This window comes from Microtus oregoni, unplaced genomic scaffold (assembly GCF_018167655.1).
Source record: "Microtus oregoni isolate MIOR12 unplaced genomic scaffold, Mior012 000005F_ref0000423, whole genome shotgun sequence".
NCBI classification, from domain to species: Eukaryota; Metazoa; Chordata; class Mammalia; order Rodentia; family Cricetidae; genus Microtus; species Microtus oregoni.
Window position 1 is genome coordinate 22,786,692 of NW_024543064.1, and position 22,100 is coordinate 22,808,791.

At 48.8% G+C, this 22,100-nt stretch overlaps 1 protein-coding gene across 1 annotated transcript; it reads right to left on the reverse strand.

Moving 5' to 3' along the window:
• Positions 1-543: 543 nt before the first annotated feature.
• Pef1 (penta-EF-hand domain containing 1) lies at positions 544-19,976 on the reverse strand. Its single transcript, XM_041652058.1, has 5 exons — positions 19,869-19,976; positions 7,282-7,555; positions 3,409-3,564; positions 2,840-2,983; positions 544-1,431 (listed from the first exon to the last, which is right to left on the reverse strand). The coding sequence occupies exons 1-5, from the start codon at positions 19,890-19,892 to the stop codon at positions 1,202-1,204; spliced, it is 828 nt and encodes a 275-aa protein (XP_041507992.1). The 5' UTR covers positions 19,893-19,976; the 3' UTR covers positions 544-1,201.
• Between the last annotated feature and the right edge of the window lie 2,124 nt (positions 19,977-22,100).

Here is a 22,100-nt window from a genome sequence, read left to right on the forward strand (position 1 = left end):
CAGAGGATAATCACACCATTATCTGTGATAAGGCCCCCCTAGCAAACTAGAATGTCTGGTATCTGCAGCTTTTGATTGAAATTCTGTCAGCTCATTACAGACACAGTGCAGCCTGGGTATCACGCTGATCTAGAAATGCAACTGGCAGGTACTGGTGTCTGTGCTTAATAAAAGTGGGAGGGGAGTTATGGCTTCATAAATGGAGTTTGTCTGAGAGATAAAACTCAGGCCTAAGATAATGAAAAGAGCACGCTGTGAGAAGTCTGGGGTGGCAGCTGCCAGCCCAGAATGGCAACCCTAAACCCAAGAAACAGCCTTTTGGGCAGATCCCCGACACAGAGGAACCTGGCAGGGCCCCAACTTCACCCTGGCAAATCAGATGATCACCAGGTCCACCAAGGCCCCTAGCACTGCTGTTTTGCCTGGCTTGGTAAGCAGTGGATGCGTCCGTACTAGGATGGATGGATGAATGAATGAATGAGGATGGATGGATGAATGAATGAGTGAATGAATGGTGAGCACAGACATGTGCAAGAGGAGTCGTGGTGGGAAGCATGGGACTGTAGAGTCTTTTATTGAAACTCACAGTTTTCTGGACTTTTGGCCCCAAATGGGAAAAAAAAAAAAAGCAAATTATAAACATTGGCAGTAAGATGCGACAACTATTCCCTGGAACTGAAGCTGAGTGGAACATGGCAGGTCAGTGAGGGGTCCAAGTTTTGGAGGGCAGGAACCTCATCAGATATGGCTGAAATGGCAGCTTCTCCAAGCCTCTAGCACAGGCAAAGTCTCAGGTGAACTAATGCTAACACACAAGGATTGTGGGAGTTGAGGAATCCCAGGCACTGGTCCTAGCAAATCTCCCTCATGCTCAGTCTGAGTCCACTTAGCAGAAACTGGGCTCATCTGACCTGGCGATCTTGGTGAGGGATGACAGTCATGCCAGCGGAGGCCAGCAGTGATGCTTAGCACTGGCATCAGGGAACAGAGGGGGAAGCCAGAGGCCAGGGATAGCTGACCAGACACTAACTCCACTGCCACCATCAGCATCCCCTACCCCAAGGTGGTGCCATTCCACAGCCCAGGGTATTCAGCCTTCGGTCCTTTCCTAGGTCAGGCTAGGGAAAGCTTTGCTAGGAGAGGAGGAAGAGAAGACAGGCCGCATCCCTTGGTGTGCTCCACTCTTGTTGGGTAGGCTGGATCATAGCATCCGAGAGGCTGTCATGGTGACGAAGTCTTCAAAGCTGAGCCGAATGTTGCCCTGTACGGCGGTGTCCTTTTCCCGGAAGGCCTCAGTCAGCACCTGCAGCTGGGTACACACCTTGATGAAGCAGTCAAGCTGCATGGCGGGAGTGGCAGAGCGCGCGCAGTAGCGAGACACCAGGAGCTGGGTGAACTGAGGGCTCAGGTTGTAGCCCATCTGCGACAGCGCTGGAGAGGAAGGGCACAGGAAGCAGAGGCTGCGGTGAGTCTATCGCTACTGAGCACAGCAGATCAGGGGACCTGGGGGCAGTTGTTCACAAGTCCTGCAGACCCATTCAGATGTCAGGAGCACAGGAGGTCTCTTCGGAGACCCCACCCCAGTCTCGTCACTGTCAAGGTTCATGAGATCCCAGAGAAGCCAGCAACCTACCTGTGACCATCTCATGCGCCTGAGCTACAAAAGAAGTGTGAACCACTAGCCACCCTGGACAGACAGACACCAGAGACAACAGCACAGCACAAGGGCCACTGTCCTGGAGGCAGGCAGTTCTGGGTCCCCTGCTTAGCCTCACTAGCCCTTCTTATTGCCACTCAAGCCGGGCGATACTCAGCCTATGCTTCTACTAAGGATTAAAGGCAATCACAGAGGCACTCGGCACAGGGCTCTGCACACAGTATCCTATTTTAAATAAAAGTGTTATCCCCATACAAGGCCACAGCCTGTGTGGCACTTCCTTTCTCCCACTGAGAGGCCTCCTGCCTGTTCCGTGTCCCTGGCCTCCCAGGAGCAATCTGAGCTCCGCTCTGAGCCCTGGGCAAGGGACTAGCCTTCACTTTTGTCACTGTAAAAGGGAGACCAGCAGGGGTCCGCACCAGTCCCTGCAAGCGCGGGACAGTCAGCAGGTCTAGCCTATGGGAAGAGGAATTTCAGGAACCCACTGCAATGCTCATTTCAGTGCCTAGGGCACGGCAAACATTTAGCAAGTTGTTGCTATCAACCTCACCAACATCAGTGAAAGGAGCTGGCAAGGCAGCGTTCAGTACTGGTCACCCTCCCTTATAGCAGGGGCAGACACGGCACGCTCACCCCCACACACACCTTCATCTCAATGAAACGCACGGCCTGGAAAAAGGACCTAGATTCTCTAGGCAGCCTTTCCCCTGAGAGGTGATGGAACTTCTCCCTGGGTTCTCAAAGCCACATCAGTCATCTGTCTTAGTTCCCTACTGGCCTAAGCCCAGGCTGCAGGCTTGACCTACGGAGTCAGACAGGAACCAGATGTGGATCTGTGGCCCCAGGTCCTCGCACCCAGCCACAACTCTGAGAAGGCTCTGGACCTCAGAAATCACCTCTGGCCAAGTGGCAACAGAACTGTGAGCCCTGAAGCAGGTCTCTTTCCATGCCACATGCTGGACAATAAGAACGAACCACACTGCTAAATTCCCACCTCTCTGATGCCAGAGGGGCTGTCCCGCTCAGTCCTGTCACCAGGGAGCCCAGCACTGATTCAAGGCCCAGTTGCCTGGCCCTGGATTTTGGCTCAAAGCACTGGGCAGTGAGAGGAAACCCTTCACTGTGTTTAAGGCATAAGGAGTCTAGCTGTGCCAGGCCCACTGTGCCTACGGTGGTCCTTACCCTGCTGCAGCTCTACAGAGCTGATGGATCCAGAGCGGTCCCGGTCATACTGCTGGAAGAGGCTCTTCCACTGCTGGAGGAATCTCCATAGGGCTGAGAAGCCAACAACATCAATGCGGCCGGATTTGGTCTTATCAAACATGTCTGAGTGGGAGGAGGGAAAGGATAGAGGAAGGTTTCAAGACTGAGGGCCAAGGGCACCACTGAGGCAGCCCTTCTCCCAGGCTGAAGCAAATGCCTGTGCCTGAGACATGGCACCAAGCCTTTCCCCTGGCCGTTCTCAGTCCCGTCCCATCCAGATTCTGCAGGGCTGGTGGCTTAGCTCCAAGACGTGGGTCCATGATGACCCCTTTCCTGCAGTTTCTTACCAGGGGAGGGAGTGTCTGGCTGCAGAATGGGAGACTGGACCAGCCTGAAACTTAGCAGCCTAGTCTTGACAACAATCCCTGGTAAAGGAAATTGCATCTTGAACCCTGCTTCCTCCCTGGCTACTACTTGTCCACTTCTGTCACCTGTCAGGCGGCTTGGACCAGTTCAAACCTGCATGCTCCTGGAAGGGAGGAACTCACTTATCATCATGAGGCACGTCTCATCATTGAACGAGGACCAGTTAGAGTTGACGAGGGCCTGCTTCAGTTCCTTCAGGGAGATATAGCCGCTGTGATCGGCATCCACTGACTGGAACCACGAGTAGGCCTCAGGATCCACATTGGGGGGGACACCACCTGGAGGAAGGGGTGTAAACCATGGTAGTCAGACCCAGGTCAAAAAAATGCCAGGGAGCCATTCTGGGTACCTCTCTGGTCATAGGCGTTCCTTTCTGTTCTATTATTAGCTTTAATGCCACCTTGACTCAGCCTGGACTCATCTGAGAAAGGAGTCCAACTGAAAGATTAGACTGCCCAGATGAGACTGGCCTGTGGGGGATTGTCTTGACCGTTAGCAGATGTAGGAGGGTCCAATCTGTGAGTGGCGCCATTCCCTGAGCAGGAGGTCCCAGCTGTTTATGAAACTAAGTATAAGTCTGCAAAGGACCCAGCAAACAGTGTTCTTCCATGGTTCCTGTTTCTGAGTTCTTGTCCATGATGGACTACCACCTATAAGCTGAAATAAACGCTTCCTGCCCTAAATCCCCTTGGTCAGTGTTCTACCACAGGGACAGAGAGCAAACTAGAAACCCACCCAGAAAGCCTCGCAGGCCTGCCTGTCCATCCGCCACCAAGCCCACGCCCCTCTCTGCATGGCACCTCAGGAAGGCTTGATTCCTGTAGCAGAGTCCTGCACAGCTTTGTGTATAGTGTCCCAGCAACTGCTCTAAGACGTCATTTTCCCACGCCTCCAATACAGGGAGAACGCTCTGTAAATGGCCTGGGGGGATGGAGCGACACGGGCAGGAAAAGGTCGCCTGAGGGAAGCAGGGTTAACCGGCCACAGAAGGGATCAGAAGCAGACATGGGCAGTGTGGAGGACAGACCCAGAGGGGACGCCAAGGGAAACGGCTTGCCTGACTGAAGGTCTGGCGTGGAGACCCGGGCCGGCTTGGCCACCTTAAACAACAGTGCACTGGTTAGTATTTATTTTCGACTTGGCACAAACTTGACTGAGGACTGCTCAGATCAGAGCTCTAAGAAACAGGTCAGTGGAGGAAAATGAAAGGACACTCAGTGTGACCTCAAAATAATGACAGCACACTGTGGCCTTTTACTGGCCTGAGAGACAGGTGCCCAAACCCTGCAGGTCGGCCTCTGAGGGTCCAGGAAAACACACCCATCACACAGGGTGTGAGAATCAGCTTTTGTAGTGGAGAATAGGGACAGAAACTTTTTTTTCTAGATAAACTGTTTTTGAAACTGTAGGGAAGGAGAGAAATCAGACTTCCTGCTTCTAAGACCTAGGGCTCCAGGGTAACTCTCTGGAACTCCATGGGCTGCAGGTTTCTTGAGCCATGGGCCCATTTTATGGCCCTGGTTTTGAGGTGGGGATTTCCTTTAAGATTGGCTGGTGGGCATGTTTGTTTGTCGGGCACTGGCTTACTAGTAGTTGATTTAGAAGCCCACTGCGGGCAGCACCATCCCTAGGCAGGTGGGCCTGTGTTGAAGAGAAAACTAGCTGAGCCTGAACCGGGGAACGAGCAAGAGGTGAAGGCAGCAGGCGGTGCTCTGCCTCGGTTTCTGTTTTACACCTCCTGCCTTGGTTTCCCTCAGTGTTAGACTGTAATCTGAAGTCAAACAAACCCTTTCTTCCTCTTTTGGTCATGGTGTTCTTCACAACAGAAACCAAACTAGAACAAGCAGAGTCACTGGGGAGGGAGGACGTTTCTGTGACGTGTGCCAGTGTGCTGAGACTCGAGATAGACCAGGACTCAAGACCTGACTGATTTTCACTAGTTGTGGACCTTCAGGTGAAGTAAGTAACTTTTTTGAATTCCAACTTCCAGCTTTATAAAGTGAACCACTTCCAAGGGTGGTTAGATGACCACCTGAGACAGCAGCAAACCCAAGTCCTCAGCAGAGGCAGGAAGGAGGTGGTGGGAGACGTTTTCAGAGGAGGAGTATTTCAGCTGTTTTCTGAAGGAAGAAGAGCTGTGGAGGAGGAGGCAGCAAAGGATGCATTTACAGCACTCAGCATCTTTGCTGGATGGAAGGCAAGGGCTGACGGCAAATGCGGAAGCCACTGGCCCTCTGGGATCTTTCTGCAAACAGAGCAGCACCCCTAATGGTCAGATCTGCCACCTACAGTAGTAGTTCTTGAACCTTAGAGGTGGACCTTCCCAGGATTCTAAGGCAAGTGCAGCAGGGATCAGGATGGATGCAGTATTGCTCCCAGGTGTTGCTAGTCACCTCGAGAGAAAGCAGTGCAGGCAAATGAGAAAGCAGATGAGGCACGCCCCTTCTTCCCTCTCGTTCTAGAGACTACTGCCATTCTCTGGCCCTGGGATCAGAGGCCTCAGAGTGAGGGGTGGGGGTAGGGGGTCGGGCTCCTTTCCCTGCAGACTTTTGATGAGCTCAGACACAAGGTTTTGGAGGACTTGGAAATCCACTGCAGAGCTGCTGAGCCGGAAGCCAACAGCCAGATGCTTGGGCTCTGAGAAGATAAATGTCACTGGCTGGCTGTGCTCAGAACCCCAGAGGTTTGGGTACCTCCCCAGGGCCACCTGCCTGGGTACATCCATTCAGATGCTGCTTGCTTCCTAAGCACAGCATTCCCAGGAGGCCCTTCTCATGGGCCAAAGCAGTTACTGGCTGCCTAACTGGTGCTCAGCCTCCTGAGAACAGCCGCTCTGTGAAGGAGCTCACTGAAGGGAGTCAGGGGAAAAGCAGGGACTGCATCCACTTTCCCCAGCCTTCTGCTAAGAGGCCCCAGCTAAGGCTCGTCAATCTCTGGTCCTTCTCTTGTCCAACACCTCCCCTCCTGCCTGCGGCTTTCCTTCCCCTTCTCTTCCACCCTTGTTTGCCACAGGTACCATCACATTAAAGCCAAGAGTCCTCTGCCCTAAAACAAGTCTCTCAGAGTGCCATCCACTAAGCCCAGATGCTGTGTCCAGGGTTAAGCTGCAGCTTCACACTTAGGGCCTTTTTTTTTTTTTTTTTTTTTTTTTTTTTAGTTTTTTCGAGACAGGGTTTCTCTGTAGCCTTGGAGCCTGTCCTGGCACTAGCTCTTGTAGACCAGGCTGGCCTCGAACTCACAGAGATCCACCTGCCTCTGCCTCCCAAGTGCTGGGATTAAAGGCGTGCGCCACCACCGCCTGGCACACTTAGGGCCTTCTAATCAGCCTGTGAAGCAGTGACACTGTCCCTATTTTACAGAGGGGACTGAGGCATAAGAGGCCATCTGGGCAGGTCAGTGAGTGTCTGACCTCGAAAGCTTTCACTAGCGACACCATCTTTTCTTTCCACGGATGTGGTCAGTCACCCTCCTACAGGAATGCAGTTTCTTCTCCCGTGGACTGCATTGCTGTCTCCTATTGTCTGCTGCTCTCCCTGCCCAAGACAAGCACTGTACACCCTCTCCACTGCCTGGTAGCCCAAGGGGCTCCTCATGAGAGGAGCACCACGTCCTGCCAGGGTCAGGCTCGACAACGGGATGTGTTTCTGCCAAAAGAACACGAGTAGATGAGACATGAGTACTTCAGACCGGAAGCACCCAGCCTGGCCACCTTCTCACTCTCTCCACCCTGAGGACAACGTCCCCAAAGGGGATGCTCTCAGCTGCAGCTGACACACGAGCGAGGAGACCAAACAACAGAAGTGTTTGCTGTAAGCCGAGAGGACTTCAGGGATGTCAGCACACTCGTTCTGCCAGTACAGCAAAGCAGGAGGCAAGGAGCTCGTGCCAGAGATTGGGGTAGGCACACATCTTCAGGGAGACACGGATGGGACACGGATGCTTAGTCCAGGTCAAAAGGTTCCACACTGGGTTCCAGAGCTGAAGATTCTACTTACCCTGTCCATAAGGTCCAGGCTGCTGGGCACCATAGGAACTTGGAGGTGGCTGACCGTAGGGGCCCCCTGGGTGTACACCACCATATGGTCCACTCGGAGTTCCAGAGGGGAGTCCCCCAGCACTGGGGTATCCATAGGGCCCTCCAGGGGCAGGACCTCCGTAACCACCGCCAGGGGGGAATCCACTGCCATACTGGCCCCCACCATGGGGAGGTCCAGGGTAGTAGCCACCTGGAGGTGCTCCAGGTGCCTGTCCTGCAGCTCCGGGGCAATTCTGCAGGAAGAAGAGGCACATCAGGGTGGTGAAGGAGGCCATAGCACTTTACAGCTACTGAGCACCTACTGAGCCACAAATAGCATAAAATATCTTGGGGTAACTCTGACCAAGGAAGTGAAAGATCTATTTGACAAGAACTTTAAGTCTTTGAAGAAAGAAATTGAAGAGGACACCAGAAAATGGAAGGACCTCCCTTGCTCTTGGATTGGGAGGATCAACATAGTAAAAATGGCAATTCTACCAAAAGCAATCTATAGATTCAATGCAATCCCCATCAAAATCCCATCAAAATTCTTCACAGATCTGGAGAAGACAATAATCAACTTTATATGGAAAAACAAAAAACCCAGGATAGCCAAAACAATCTTATACAATAAAGGATCGTCTGGAGGCATTACCATCCCTGACTTCAAACTCTATTACAGAGCTACAGTATTGAAAACAGCTTGGTATTGGCATAAAAACAGAGAAGTCGACCAATGGAATCGAATAGAAGACCCTGACTTTAACCCACAAACCTATGAACACCTGATTTTCGATAAAGGAGCTAAAAGTATACAATGGAAAAAAGAGAGCATCTTCGACAAATTGTGCTGGCAAAACTGGATGTCAATCTGTAGAAGAATGAAAATAGATCCATATCTATCACCATGCACAAAACTCAAGTCCAAATGGATTAAAGACCTCAATATCAGTCCGAACACACTGAACCTGACAGAAGAGAAAGTGGGAAGTACTCTACAACACATGGGCACAGGAGACCACTTCCTACGTATAACCCCAGCAGCACAGACATTAAGGGCCTCATTGAATAAATGGGACCTCCTGAGACTGAGAAGCTTCTGTAAAGCAAAGGACACTGTTACTAAGACAAAAAGGCAACCCACTGACTGGGAGAAGATCTTCATCAACCCCGCAATTGACAAAGGTCTGATCTCCAAAATATATAAAGAACTCAAGAAACTAGATCGTAAAAGGCTAATCAACCCAATTATAAAATGGGGCACTAAGCTGAACAGAGAATTCTCAACAGAAGAACTTCAAATGGCCAAAAGACACTTAAGGTCATGCTCAACTTCCTTAGCGATCAGGGAAATGCAAATCAAGACAACTTTAAGATACCATCTTACACCTGTCAGAATGGCTAAAATAAAAAACACCAATGATAGCCTTTGCTGGAGAGGTTGTGGAGAAAGGGATACACTCATCCATTGCTGGTGGGAATGCAAATTTGTGCAACCACTCTGGAAAGCAGTGTGGTGGTTTCTCAGGAAATTCGGGATCAACCTACCCCTGGACCCAGCAATACCACTCTTGGGAATATACCCAAGAGAGGCCCTATCATACAACAAAAGTATATGCTCAACTATATTCATAGCAGCATTGTTTGTAATAGCCAGAACCTGGAAACAACCTAGATGCCCTTCAATGGAAGAATGGATGAAGAAAGTATGGAATATATACATATTAGAATATTACTCAGCAGTAAAAAACAAGGACTTCTTGAATTTTTCATACAAATGGATGGAAATAGAAAACACTATCCTGAGTGAGGTAAGCCAGACCCAAAAAGAGGAACATGGGATGTACTCACTCATATTTGGTTTCTAGCCATAAATAGAGGACATTGAGCTTATAATTCGCGATCCTAGAGAAGCTAAATAAGAAGGTGAATCCAAAGACAAACATATAGGCATCCTCCTGAATATTAACCTTCATCAGGCGATGAAAGGAGACAGAGACAGAGACCCACATTGGAGCACCGGACAGAAATCTCAAGGTCCAAATCAGGATAGGAGAGGGAGCGCGAGCAAGGAACTCAGGACCGCGAGGGGTGCACCCACACACTGAGACAATGGGGATGTTCTATCGGGAACTCACCAAGGCCAGCTGGACTGGGTCTGAAAAAGCATGGGATAAAACCGGACTTGCTGAACACAGCAGACAATGAGGACTACTGAGAACTCAAGAACAATGGCAGTGGGTTTTTGATCCTACTGCACATACTGGCTTTGGGGGAGCCTAGGCAGTTTGGATGCTCACCTTACTAGACCTGGATAGAGGTGAGCGGTCCTTGGACTTCCCACAGGTCAGGGAACCCTGATTGCTCTTCGAGCTGATGAGGGAGGGGGACTTGATTGGGGGAGGGGGAGGGAGATGGGAGGTGGTGGCGGGGAGGAGGCAGAAATCCTTAATAAATAAATAAATTAAAAAAAAAGAAAAACAAAACAACAAAAATCAGGGTCTTGTCCATTGAGTCTGTCCAGTAAGTTGGGCAGTGCTGGTGAATAAGAGTCACTGTTGGTTTGGAATTAAAACAAACAAAAAGTTTTAGGTTTATTATAACATGGCTGAAAGGGGAATGAATGGTAGTTACAAGAGAAAGAGAAGTGTTCAAGACAAACAGAGGGGTAAATCCAAGCATCTTTGCGATGAAACAGCTGTCCTGTTCCAGGGCTCAAGCCACTTGCTGGGATTGTTGTAATGTAAAGACGTTAACAAAGGAGGTGAGTTCAAGACCTGTGAGGGAGGCAGAAGGATGGGAAAGCCACTTTGGGAATTCCCAAGGAAAGCAGACTGATGTTGCCCAAGAGCTAATGAAAAGAATTTAACATTTCTCTTTTTTGGGAGCAGACCACTGCAATCAGCAAGGTGTAATGGTAGAATAATGGACAATACAGAGACAGATGCATGGAACATCTAGCAGAACTCTGCTGGGGCAAGCACTAAATGAAAAAAGGTTTGTATTGAAGTGTGTATGTCCTTAAAACAGTTAGACATACTTTAGTAGAAGAGGCTCCATATAGTGAAATATGTAATAGGTACCAGAAAATTTTTGTCTAATAAGAGTGTATTGCCCTTTTAGCGGTAGTACTGTATACCCACCCCTGGCAGCAGGAAGTGAGATATAGGTGCCTACTTATTGACAGGAGGCACTGAAAATGCAATTCTTGATCATCAGGGCGTAATGGAATAGTAAAAAAGGCAGCGTTTTAAGTCAATAACTATAACATAATAGTTTTGAGGGACGTTGTTGGGAGAGGGAACTCCAGGCTGGAGGCTCCACAGCATGGAGAGCATGGAGAGCATGGAGAGCATGGAGAGCATGGCACAGCCTCCAGTTAGCAGAGTTCCGGGAAGACAGACGGTAGATAGCAGCACTGAACAAGGGGTTCTACATCGTCTGGCTGGAGCTGTTCTCGGATTAACAGACATAACTAAGTTTGTCCCCAGTCGGGGGGGACCTCTGATCCAAGAAAGTTTGGGCAGGTGTTTCTCGTGGCCCTGAGGGAAAAGGATGTTCAGGAGCTGTCACAGCCCCACTGAGACAGGGGGTCTCTACCCCAAGGGAGAAAAAAAGATAAGGGTAAAACAAAGGGTGGAAAACAGCAGTTTGATTGCACATAAGGTTTCTGTACTTACAAAAGCAGGGGATTACTTTTGTCACCAACTCCTTGAATGTCTGAAACTGGGGACTCAATGTGCCAATTAGAAGGCAAGGATTATTTGGCTATATGGAAACACCAGCTGCTGTATCTCTAATGCCCTTCATGGGAATCTGGTTGACAGAAACACCAAGTCCAGTGCGTTCTGTGGAATCAAATTCTTGTTTAGTCCATTATCAGGGTCTATGGTGTGGGATAAGGCTTAATAATCAATTTTGTCAATTGAGTTAGAGCTGGAATTTCTCAGAGCAGCTGGGAATAAACTATAATGTAAATTTGACTAATATAATCAGAATCAGTGACATCTGGAGGAAAAATAATCTGGGCAAACAAAACTTCTATAGTCCAGTCTGATTTACCTAAAATCAAGTCAAAACAGTCATAGGAAGGGGTTCCTACCATCTGTCGGGGCCTCTTCACCTCTGCTCTTACATCGAATTTTATACCCTTAATTACAGATAAATCTAATATAGAATTACCTTTAGTAATCAAACCTCTTAATGTCTTAGGTTTGAAATGGATCTGGATGGTGTGCGGCAGAGGCACATGGTGTAGAATCTGTGGTTCCAGGCTGTGTTCCTGCAGAGGCAGCACGGGGCCAGGACACTGGAACCACAGGCAGGGACCAAAGGGGGTTTGCTGGTATCAAGCCACCCTCAGCACTCATTCTTGTTTTCCCCAAACTGGACTACCTTCACTATCAACTCCAGATGGACACTGACTAGGCCAGCAAAACCATCTTTACATTCGGGGTTTATTTTAGAAAGGGGGTTTACCATACTGAAGTCTACGAATAAGTTTTATTTATACTGTTTTTGGAAATGGCTTCTTTTCCCACATTTGAAACAGAGAGAGCCACAAGGCTGCTGGCAGAATCTGAGCCTTCAGCTCCTCTGTGCCAATGCTTTGGTGGGCCTTTATTGATCAGCATAGTATGAAAAGGATTAATTAGCAGCTACAGTTGATGGGCTTTTTGCAATCAGATTTGCATTTTTGTGAGCTAATGAAAGGTAAAGTGGTAGCAGCTTCTTTATTATCCGCCTTTCACAGCTTGTTGTGTAGACAACCGACAGAGTCCATAAAGGGCTCTGTAGATTTTTGTCTGATGGTAGAAAAGGACCCTAAGGAAGTATTAGGATCAGCAACTTTGGTCCCAGCCCTTGTAGTTGCTGAGGCTAGCAAGCGGCTGAGCCTTGGTTTCAAAGTCTCCTTGTCTGATTAATTGATCATAATTAACATTTGTGAGGGGCTGCTGCCTCTGGTTGTGAGCAGCAATGGAGGCATTTGTCCATCCATCCACTCTGAAGGCCACATTAGCAGTGGTGAGAACTGCTTTTATAAGGGCTTGTAATCAAAAGGTATCACTTCATATGTATTTGCAGTAACATTATTATTCCGCTAGTAAAATGGTTTGAACCTCATTCTCTGTAACACCCTTCGCGAGATCTTAGTACATGGCGAATGAGCCCTTCTCTGGCAGCGCCAGGTCCCACTTCTCTAATGACTGGAAATGCAGTCACTGGCTCTCCTGCCCGAGAAGCCCTTTAAGGCCACTTTATGGATGGGGACAATTTATTTATTTTATTTTGTTTTCTCGAGACAGCGTCTCCCTGTGTAACCTTGGGGCTGACCTGGATCTCACTCTGTAGACCAGGCTGGCCTTGAACTCAGAGAACCACTGGCCTCTGCCTCCCAAACGCTGGGAATAAAGGCCTGCACCACCACTGCCTAGCAAGTACAAGGAAGCAACTCCAGCTGGAGTGATTTGACAAGAGCCAGCCCATGTGACTTCTCCACTTCTCCTGTGTCTTCTGCTGGACTCTACCAAAGGTCTTCGCCCTGCATTTACTGAACAGCACAGAAAAACGGCGTAGGACAGAAATGAAGAACACTTCATTTTCTGGGGGGAGGGTTCAAGATAGGGTTTCTCTGTGTAGCCTTGGCTGTTATGGAACTCATTCTACAGACCAGGCTGGCCTCAAACTCAGGGATCCACCTGTCCCTGCCTTCCAAGTGCTTGGGATCAAAGGCGTGAGCCACCAATGGCTCTTAAGGGACAATTTTCTACAGAAATCTTTAGCAGAGTTTTACAAAGAAACAAGTTACTTCACTGACCCAGAACAGTGCTCAAAGCCTCACACAGGTGTTGGCTGCTTTCAGTAAAAGACTAACACACACACACACACAGTTCTGGGTCAGCGGCATAGGAGAATATAGAATATATAACTTAAGAGTAAAGCTCTGCATTTAGCTTAGCACGGGTTGTAAAAGTTGATGGAGAATCCAAGGCAAGTAAGGTTGGTTACACTGCTGTTCTCTTAAAGGCAGGATAAACTACACAGTAGATAGCAGATCGGGTACAGTCTTCATGGATCTCAGGCATACGAACTTCTGCTGCTAAGTCTGGGAAAAGTTCTGTCTCTCTGAATGAAAGAGCTATTTTAAAAAATGTCCACCATACTAACTGAATTAATGGCTCACCCGCACAAAGCCTCGGGCTCCTTAGGTAAGAGCTCCTCACACTGCCTGCTACATGAATGGAATCAGGCTCATCACACAAAGCCTGAAGGGACGAGAACTTGATACGCAGTAACTATTAATGACAGTGCCCCTCTACAGAGGAGGAAACGAGTTCAGAGAGGTCACACGTAAGCTGTGTGTGCAGGCTCAGGTCCAGAAGCTGGGTCTCCTGACGACCACGACTATAGCTACATTCCATGTGTAGTCCACCTCTGTGCACTACAGCCAGGGGCTCTGGAGGCTCGGAGTGTTCCATTCCCATCCCTATATGGGTTTGGCAAGCATAGATCAAACAAACATATGTACTATTATTATTTTAAATGTATATCCAGCTCTCAAAAAAAGTTGCTTTGACTAAAGCTAGAAGTGCCATGATGGTCTTTGAAAGATGCGGAGGTATTCCCCACCAAAAGAAGTCAGAGGGGGACACTGTGACAGACCTATGAGTAAGCATGGCGTGGTCAGGGAATGGCGAGAACATGCTGTGAACCCAGAAAGGAGGACCCTTCACACCCTCCTGCTGTTTTCGGCTGGTGGGTGAGTTATCCATACCTGCCCAGTGTCATCCTCACTCAACAGTAAGTTCTCTAGGGACAGACCCAGAACTTCTTTAGCATCACCATCGCCACCCCCACCCACCATCCCCAAGCCCGGCACAGTGACCGGTACCTGTACGCCTCCATAAATATGGGAACACATAAACACCGCTCCGCAGTTAGGGCTTTATGTGGAACAAACAGGGAGCACCACAGAAGGCTTTCCAGCGGAGGAGGAATGTGCTCTGAGCCTTGTCTGGAGAATTAGCCAGTGCAGATTTGGAGATGAGCTATAGAGCTGGGGCGGAGGGAGGGGGCAGGTGCTGGGCAGGCAGGGCATGAACCAGACAGCAGCAGGCGCAGGGATGGGAAGAATGGGGTGGATTCTGAAGCAATTTCAGAGAGAGACTAGACATGACTTGGCAACTAATTGGATTAGGCAAGAGATGGAGGGGGAGTGAAGAAAGCCAAGTGTTCTGAATGACTCAGGGTTCTAGCCTGCACACGATGAAGGAGGAACAGCCATCAACTGAGGCAGAGCAGGCCGGGGAGGAAGCTTGTGTAAGGCATTGGGCTGGTCCCAGGGTCACTGAGTTAAGGGCTGAACTTAAGGAAATGAGAGCCAGATCTTTGCCTCCACGTTTTGCTGCCAACCCGGTCCAGACATTTTCTAACAGCATTTTAGCCTCAAACAGAAAACCGGGGCGGAGGGCAAAAGACAAGAGTTCAGCAGCCATGGTTTCTAGAACATCACAGAAACCTACCTCTAGGTCTTAGCTGATGGAAATAAGCTATATTTGGGATTTTTCGGTGTTGGGGGACATAATTAACGAAGCTCTGTGAGGTGCTTTAAGTTCACTTGGTTGTCACTGGTTCCCTGATCGTGAGAGCTAAATGCTCACCCCCATTTCAGAGATGAGAAAATGAAGATGCCCAGAGTTTAATATACTTTAGATCATGCAGCTAAAATGGGAAACTGATTCAAAATAGGCCCTGCACATATGAGTGCCGAGCACAGGCCTGTGCCAGGAGCTGAGCTGAACACCTGTCAGGTATGACAGCTTCCGCAGTGGACACAGAGGGAGGGAAAGGCTGGAGCAGACAGTCTCAGAAAATCACATCCTTCTTTAACTGCAGCATCTAGCCCCCGATTTGTTCAGTTCAACCTCCAAGTCTCTATCTGCACTCCTGCAGGTGACAGACAGCGCAGCTCCTCCCAATTCAGAAATTCCTGCATCCTCTCTTAGTCCCAAGAGCTCATTTTTCTACCTCCTAGCCCAAGCGAGGCTCCGAGGTATCAAAGAGGGTCCAGACTGACTTTTGATGAGGAAGGGAGGAAATTGCATTGCAAAGGCAAGCCTGCTCTGAGCTACCTTTCAAGTGCCTGATGGAAGAGGCGAGAACCCAAGCTAAGGGGTTAAACAGCCACAGGAAGACAGAAGGAATGGTCTGGGCAATCACCAGCAGAGCCTTCTAAAATATTTAAAGGACAGAAACATGCAACCAACGAACAGTGAGCTGAGAACTGTCCCAAGACTTTAATTACCACCTCCGTGCTGACACTCCAAAAATCTTTCTTTCCAGCGTCATCTCCCCTGAGCCGCAGACCCACATACCTAACAGCTTCCTGACCTTCCCTCCCACCTTATCCATCTCTTTGTTCCCATCTTCTAGTGCTTCCTGCCACCCAGTCATCTAAATCAAAGCCTTAGTGCCCTCCCGGGTACTTTCCTTCCTCCCGCTGTCACCTCAATTAAACACCATGTTCCCTCAACTCTTCCTGCCAACAGCCTGTCAAACCAGCCTTTACCAGGTCACTGTCCTCTTTCGGAGAGAGGATTTCAATAGCTTTGAAACTGGCCACCTTGCCTCCACCTCTCCAGCTTCAATGTCTCCTCTCAAGGCCCATAGTTAGAGCCCTGCAGGACAAAAGTAACAAGAGAAAACCAGACCCCTCTAACAAGCCCCTCACCAGCTCCCCTCCCTCAGTACTCAAGAGAAAACCAGACCCCTCAAAATGACACACAAGACCCTTTGGGATCTGGCCCTTCTTACACTTTTGGTCTTGTTTTATTGACTCCTGGTTCCTCATAATTAAAACCAGACTAATCTTAAAATTGCCCCCAAATATTGGACTTTCTTCTTCTTTAGTAAAGCTCTCAGATACTTATGCTACAAAGCAACCGCTAAGAGCAATGCACCATGGAATGTACTACCCTACTTGCTTTCTGGTCTTTGTGAAGTTATTTTTTTAGCTGGAATATAAACTTTTTTCTTCCCCTATCTTACACCTACCGGGGATTCCTCCTGCTGAACCCCACTGGGCTGGTCCCCCTGCACTATCCCAAGGCCTTTTGTCCATTCCCATTTCACACAATCTACATATCTGCATTCCGCTCCCACTTGAGTATCTACTACATACCACACTTGACATTAATATTCTCATTGCGCCCTCACAGTGAGTCTGCCGTAGGTACTGCTATGACCCCATTCTAAATAGTGGGAAAATGAGCGTCAGGTCTTCACAAGCAATTTCTGTAAGCAAGCGGCAGAGCAGGGAAGTGAAAAGCAACTTCTCTGGGCTTGAAGACCAAGCTCTTGAGCACTGAGCTCCATCAAGCAGGCTCCCCCACTGAACCAAAGGGCACTTGACTTTTACTACTCCACAACCTAGGCAACGCCTGAGTACCCTGGGCCAGAGGCAGCGGACACCGTGCCTGCCATGGACGGCTGGGAGCCTCTGGAACTAGGCAGTGGGTGGGAGGCAGGAAGCATTGCCTGAGCTTTTGCCTGACTTCAAACAACCAGCTCTTCTTCCTCAGAACACCTGGGATGAGGAGGCGGCCAACTGCGAGGTGGGGATGGAAAGCACCATTGCCGCCTCTATTCCAGACACTGTCTCCTGGTGGTCCTTTTCAGGACTCTGCCCCGAGCGTGAGCCCAGGCAGCATGGCAAAGCAACCACACACTGCCAGGTCCTATGCACCAGTGATGTGCAGGGCTCCCGTGCGCTTTGCTGTACCCCATCCTCCTTACACCCTTTCCACAGGTGCTAGTCCCCGCTTTCTTTTTTTTTTTAAAGGTTAAAGTCCTTTATTTTTTTTTAAATATTTATTTATTATGTATACAATAGTCTATCTGTGTGTATGCCAAAGGCCAGAAGAGGGCACCAGAACTTATTGAAGATGGTTGTGAGCCACCATGTGGTTGCTGGGAATTGAACTCAGGACCTTTGGAAGAGCAGACAATGCTCTTAACCACTGAGCCATCTCTCCAGCCCTACTCCCCGCTTTCTATGGTAAGGAAATTAAGGCCCAGAGCCCTTAAATGGTCTATCCGAGAGCATATAAGACTTATTAAGTGAGTAGTGTTGGGATTCTAGCCCGATTCAGTCTGTCATTGCTTCTAGAGTATATACAAACCACCCCCAGAGCTTACTAAGATGGTGACTACTGGGGCTTGGAGGATGGCTCCATCAGCACTGTGTTTACCATGCAAGCATGAGGACCTACTTGCATGGATCCCCAGTATCTAAATAAAAAAGCCAGGTATGGCAAAGCATGCCTGGGGAGGCAGAGACGAAGAGGATCCCTGGAGCTCAGTGAGTTCCTGGCTCAGTGAAAGACTGTCTCAAAAAATATATTGGAGGGCAATATATATGTCCGCCTTTGGCTTCTAGATTCTCAGTGCCCACACACACTGAGGCAGCTCCAGGGGAGGAGTAATCGTTGGGCCGGCTTTCACGGGGATGGAGGTGGGGGTGGAGTCTGGACAGCCGCAGCTCCAAGGGAGGGGGCATGGAATGGAACTTCCAACTGAACATTCCAGACTCTTTGGATCTATGGATACCAGGGACCGGGGTGAGGCTTCCATTCAAACAGTGGGAATCTGTGTCAGAGCAAGTCTTAGGTGGGATCCAAGTCTGTTCTTTAAGTGAGCTCTCGGGTAATTCTGATACAAACCAGCCACTAAAAAACAAACAAAACAAAACAAAACAAAAAAACCCAAATGTACTATGGCAACGCTTTCCCAAACTGAACTCCTCCAGAATACCAGAATGTCACACACACAAAAAAAGACCAGACATAAGACAAACTAATGTGGAGGGGTGCTCCATGGTTAAGTAATGTTTCAAAGAAATATTACATATTTTATGACTTTCTGGCAGACTTAATGAATATTATCAAGCTGTATCTAACACAGTATTTCCCAAACTTGCTTAACCACAGAACCCTCCTCTATTGACAGCACCACTAACGTCTCAGAAAACCCAGTGAGTGGAATGGAGTCAGGGAAACACTGCTCTGTTCTAACCTCAGCCCACAATGGCTCTCTGCTCGCTTCTGCTAAGTATGCAGTAAACAGAGTTCACGGCTCTAATCATGGCCTCAGGCTCTCTTGCTTTGTGGGACCTTCAGGCTCCTTGGGGGTTCGTTTCTCAGCTATAAATCAAAACAGGAAGCCCTGCGTGCCTACAGGGTCTTCACGTGAGCATAACGGAGGCCCAACTGCTGTGTAGGGGCCAGCAAGATGACTCAGTGGCTGAAGGTGTTTGCTGGCAGGTCCAAGGAGTTTGATCCCCAAGACCCACGATAGGAGCAAAAGCAATTCCTGGACATGTGCAAGTCTGGTCTCCCCTCTCTCTCTCCAATTCCTGTGCATGTGCAAATCTAGTCTCTTCTCTCTCTCTCTCTCTCTCTGTCTCTCTCTCTCTGTCCCTCTCTCATAAATGTTAACAAATGCTGTATTAATGTACAGGACTGCACATCTTTTGGCCTCTGACTATGGTCAATCAAGGCTTGCTAATATCTCATTTGATTTTGTTTTCTACTTTTCTTGCATGAGATTAATCTCTCAAATTACTCTGTGATCAGGGCAACTCGGGACCCTTCGCTGGGATTGTTTTGTACCATGTGAAGTGGGGGGGGGCTACTTTGAAAAATCCTACAAAATAATGTTACACTTGACTGTATAGCATATGCGCTGCAAGAATCACATCGTTTTTCCAACTAACTCTGTGAGGGGTGCGACAACTTATTCGACAGATTTTATGAGGAAACTGGCTCAGAAAAAACGCCTTAACTAATGCGGCCAGGACATGACTCTACTTTTGACTCAACTGCATTTAACTGCTTCTCCACTCTGGCACCTAACAGATTTCTGGTCACAAAAATGACACTGCCATGTTCCTGGCTGGTTCGAGACAGGCTAGCAAGTGAGGAAGACGCGTTGGCAGACAATCCAGGTTCTGACCTTGGCCCTGCCGCCCAACTACCTGGTGGCCAGATAAACTCCGTGTCTTCTCTGGGTTTCACTTTTCCTACACGTGCAATGACGCTGGACTATCGTTGAGTGGTGTAAGCATCTCACTTCTGGCACCTCCTACCACTGTCGCAGTACGTGCTAGGTGAGTCGGAAACCTGTTTTTTATCCCACGCCCTCACTGACAGGAAGAGAACCACAGCTCTGGACGCCTCGTCAACACAGAGGACCCCGCCCCATAGGAGACCTGAGGAGTGTGTCCTGGTCAGCCCAGATCTATCCAGTCCAAAGCCCCCAAAGCCTGGCGTGTGAGACGTCAGAGGGGACGCGACACAAAAAAAAAAAAACCTCTCGAGTGGTCCTCAGTGACGTAAGAGAGCGCGACAGACTGGCCCTCTTTGTTTCTCGCTCACGCAAGACCTTGCTAAGGCGAACCTCTGCGTGGAAAGGGCGCGGATAAAGTGGGAAGAAAGAGCTGAGGATGAAAAGCGGCCCCGGGCCTCTAGACAGAGCCCAGACATTGATGCAGGGGCCGCTATAACTCACCTGCCCGTACGGATAGCTGGCCATGGCGACTATGACGCCATACAGTTGTGGAAGGCGGGGCTTCCTGCTTCATTCAGTCTGGGGGGGCGGGTACGCATCTTATTGGACAGACAGACTGTCGATCTTACGGCGGACAAACGGAAGTGACTCTTGGGGCAGCGGGCGGATACCTAACAGACCGACTGCGAGAGCGGGGTGTCTGGTTGCTGTATCCGGAAGTGTTGGTGGCTGTAGTAGCGCGTTTGTTGTTGATTTGGTGACCTGGAGCAGCCTTCGGGGCTGGTTAGACCAGGCTTTTCTAATGGGGAGACTAAGTCGGTTGTTTTCGCGGTGGCCATATTATAACCTGGCAAATCGGTCGCGTGTTAGTTACGTCACTTTCTGAGATCACTTTATTTTTACGACCAAGCCGTTGCTATGACTGCTGGGAACTAACCCCCTCCTGGAATACAGGTACCATTTAGTGCTTGGATGCTAAACCGGTTTTTGGACCGTGGAGAAAGGTCAACTTGCCTGAGTAGAAGAAAAATTAACATGATTTAGCACTTCTTCATAAATGGGGAAACTGAAATCCAGAAAGGCTTGTTTTCCTAAATTCACAGTGAGTTCGTAATAAAATATGGAATAGGATTAGTGCCGATGAATAGCTAGGTCTCAGCAAGAAGGTCTGTCTCTCTTTGTAGGTCAAATCCCAGGTCCTAAGTGATCAATCATCATGTACTTATCTCTTGGGTTTAGGTCCTACACTTGCTTATTTGACTGAATTTCCACGTGGCCAGGCAAGGTGGCACATACCTTTAGTCTCAGCACTCAGCAGGCAGAAGTAAGCATATCCACATAGAGAGTTCCAGGCCAGCCAAAGCTACATAGGGAGGCCCCTGTCTCAAAAAAACTCTCATGTGGACAAGAATTGTGTCTGCTTTGCTAGTAATTGTATCTCCAGTATCTATAGTGCCAGTGCTATACTTTTCACTAAACAAAGAGTTATGAGCTGTTATCCAGCCAGGCCCTTTCCAAACCCCCAGTGCTGATCTTGGTGCTGACCACAGGACAGTCTGCAGTTCCCATCCCTCATCCATATCTGCAAAGGAAGACAAACCCTTTGTTCTGATGCTCTTGGCTCCTAATGATCTGGCCCAGCTGTCCCCAGTCTGTGTCCCACTCTCTTTGCTCCTTCTCCACCTTCAACATGCTTTAGTGAGCGGATCTTGTTTTCTGTTTTAAAAATCAGTTTCTAGCTGTATGGTCTGCCTTCTCAAATGTCTGTTAAAACAATGTTAACTTAAGCCGGGCGGTGGTGGCGCACGCCTTTAATCCCAGCACTCGGGAGGCAGAGGCAGGCAGATCTCTGAGTTCGAGGCCAGCCTGGTCTAGAAGAGCTAGTTCCAGGACAGGAACCAAAAAGCTACGGAGAAACCCCGTCTTGAAAATCCAAAAAAAAAAAAAATGTTAACTTGAAAGGAAATTTATTACAGCCTCTCATGCTCAGGCTAGGAACACACTGCTCATTCATAAAAAGACCCATGGCCCTTTCGCTTCTGTCTGTCAGTTCCATCCTCCATTTAACCTCCCTCATAGCCCCCAACTCATTAGCTACTCCTCTTAGTCTCCCTTTGGACCTATCACGGCCGCTAGCCATGGATAAGAATTCTCTGATCATTTCCACCAAACTCATCCATTCTAACTCAAAACTCTGCAGTCGCTCAGGCCAAAGACCCAGGATCATTCTTGTGTGTCTTCTCCACGCACTCACGTACCTTCATTTATTTTTGTTGTTGTTGTTAAAAAATATATCACATCTGTTTTTTTTTCTCCATGTTCCACCTATCACTGGTCCAAGACCCCTCTCTAGATTGGTCTCCCCACCAATGTCTTTTTATTTGGCTCCAACACTCCCTTCTCTACTGAGAAGTCAGAGGAAGCACCTTAAGAATTAGGCTGGGTGGCGGTGATACATACCTTTAGTCCCAGCACTCGGGAGACAGAGGGTCTTTGAGTTCAAGGCCAGCCTGGTCTACAGAGCAAGTTCCAGGATAGCCTGGGCTACACAGAGAAACCCTGCCTTGAAGAACAAAATGAAACAAAAGGTGAATTCAATATTGTCTTTCTCTAAACTCCTCTGAGGGTTTCCCATCACTCTTATAATAAAATCTAAACTCATCCTTGTGATTTTATGATCCTATAAGAACTAGACCCAGCCTGTGACGCCAGCCTCATTGATGTCATTACTGT

Coding starts and splice junctions, on each gene's coding strand:
- Pef1 (XM_041652058.1), bottom strand. CDS start 19,892: ATGGCCAGCTATCCGTACGGGCAG. Junction 2,984..3,408: donor GACGTGCCTCATGATGATAA/GTGAGTTCCTCC, acceptor CCTCCCACTCAG/ACATGTTTGATAAGACCAAA. Junction 1,432..2,839: donor CTCTGTAGAGCTGCAGCAGG/GTAAGGACCACC, acceptor CTTCCTCTCCAG/CGCTGTCGCAGATGGGCTAC.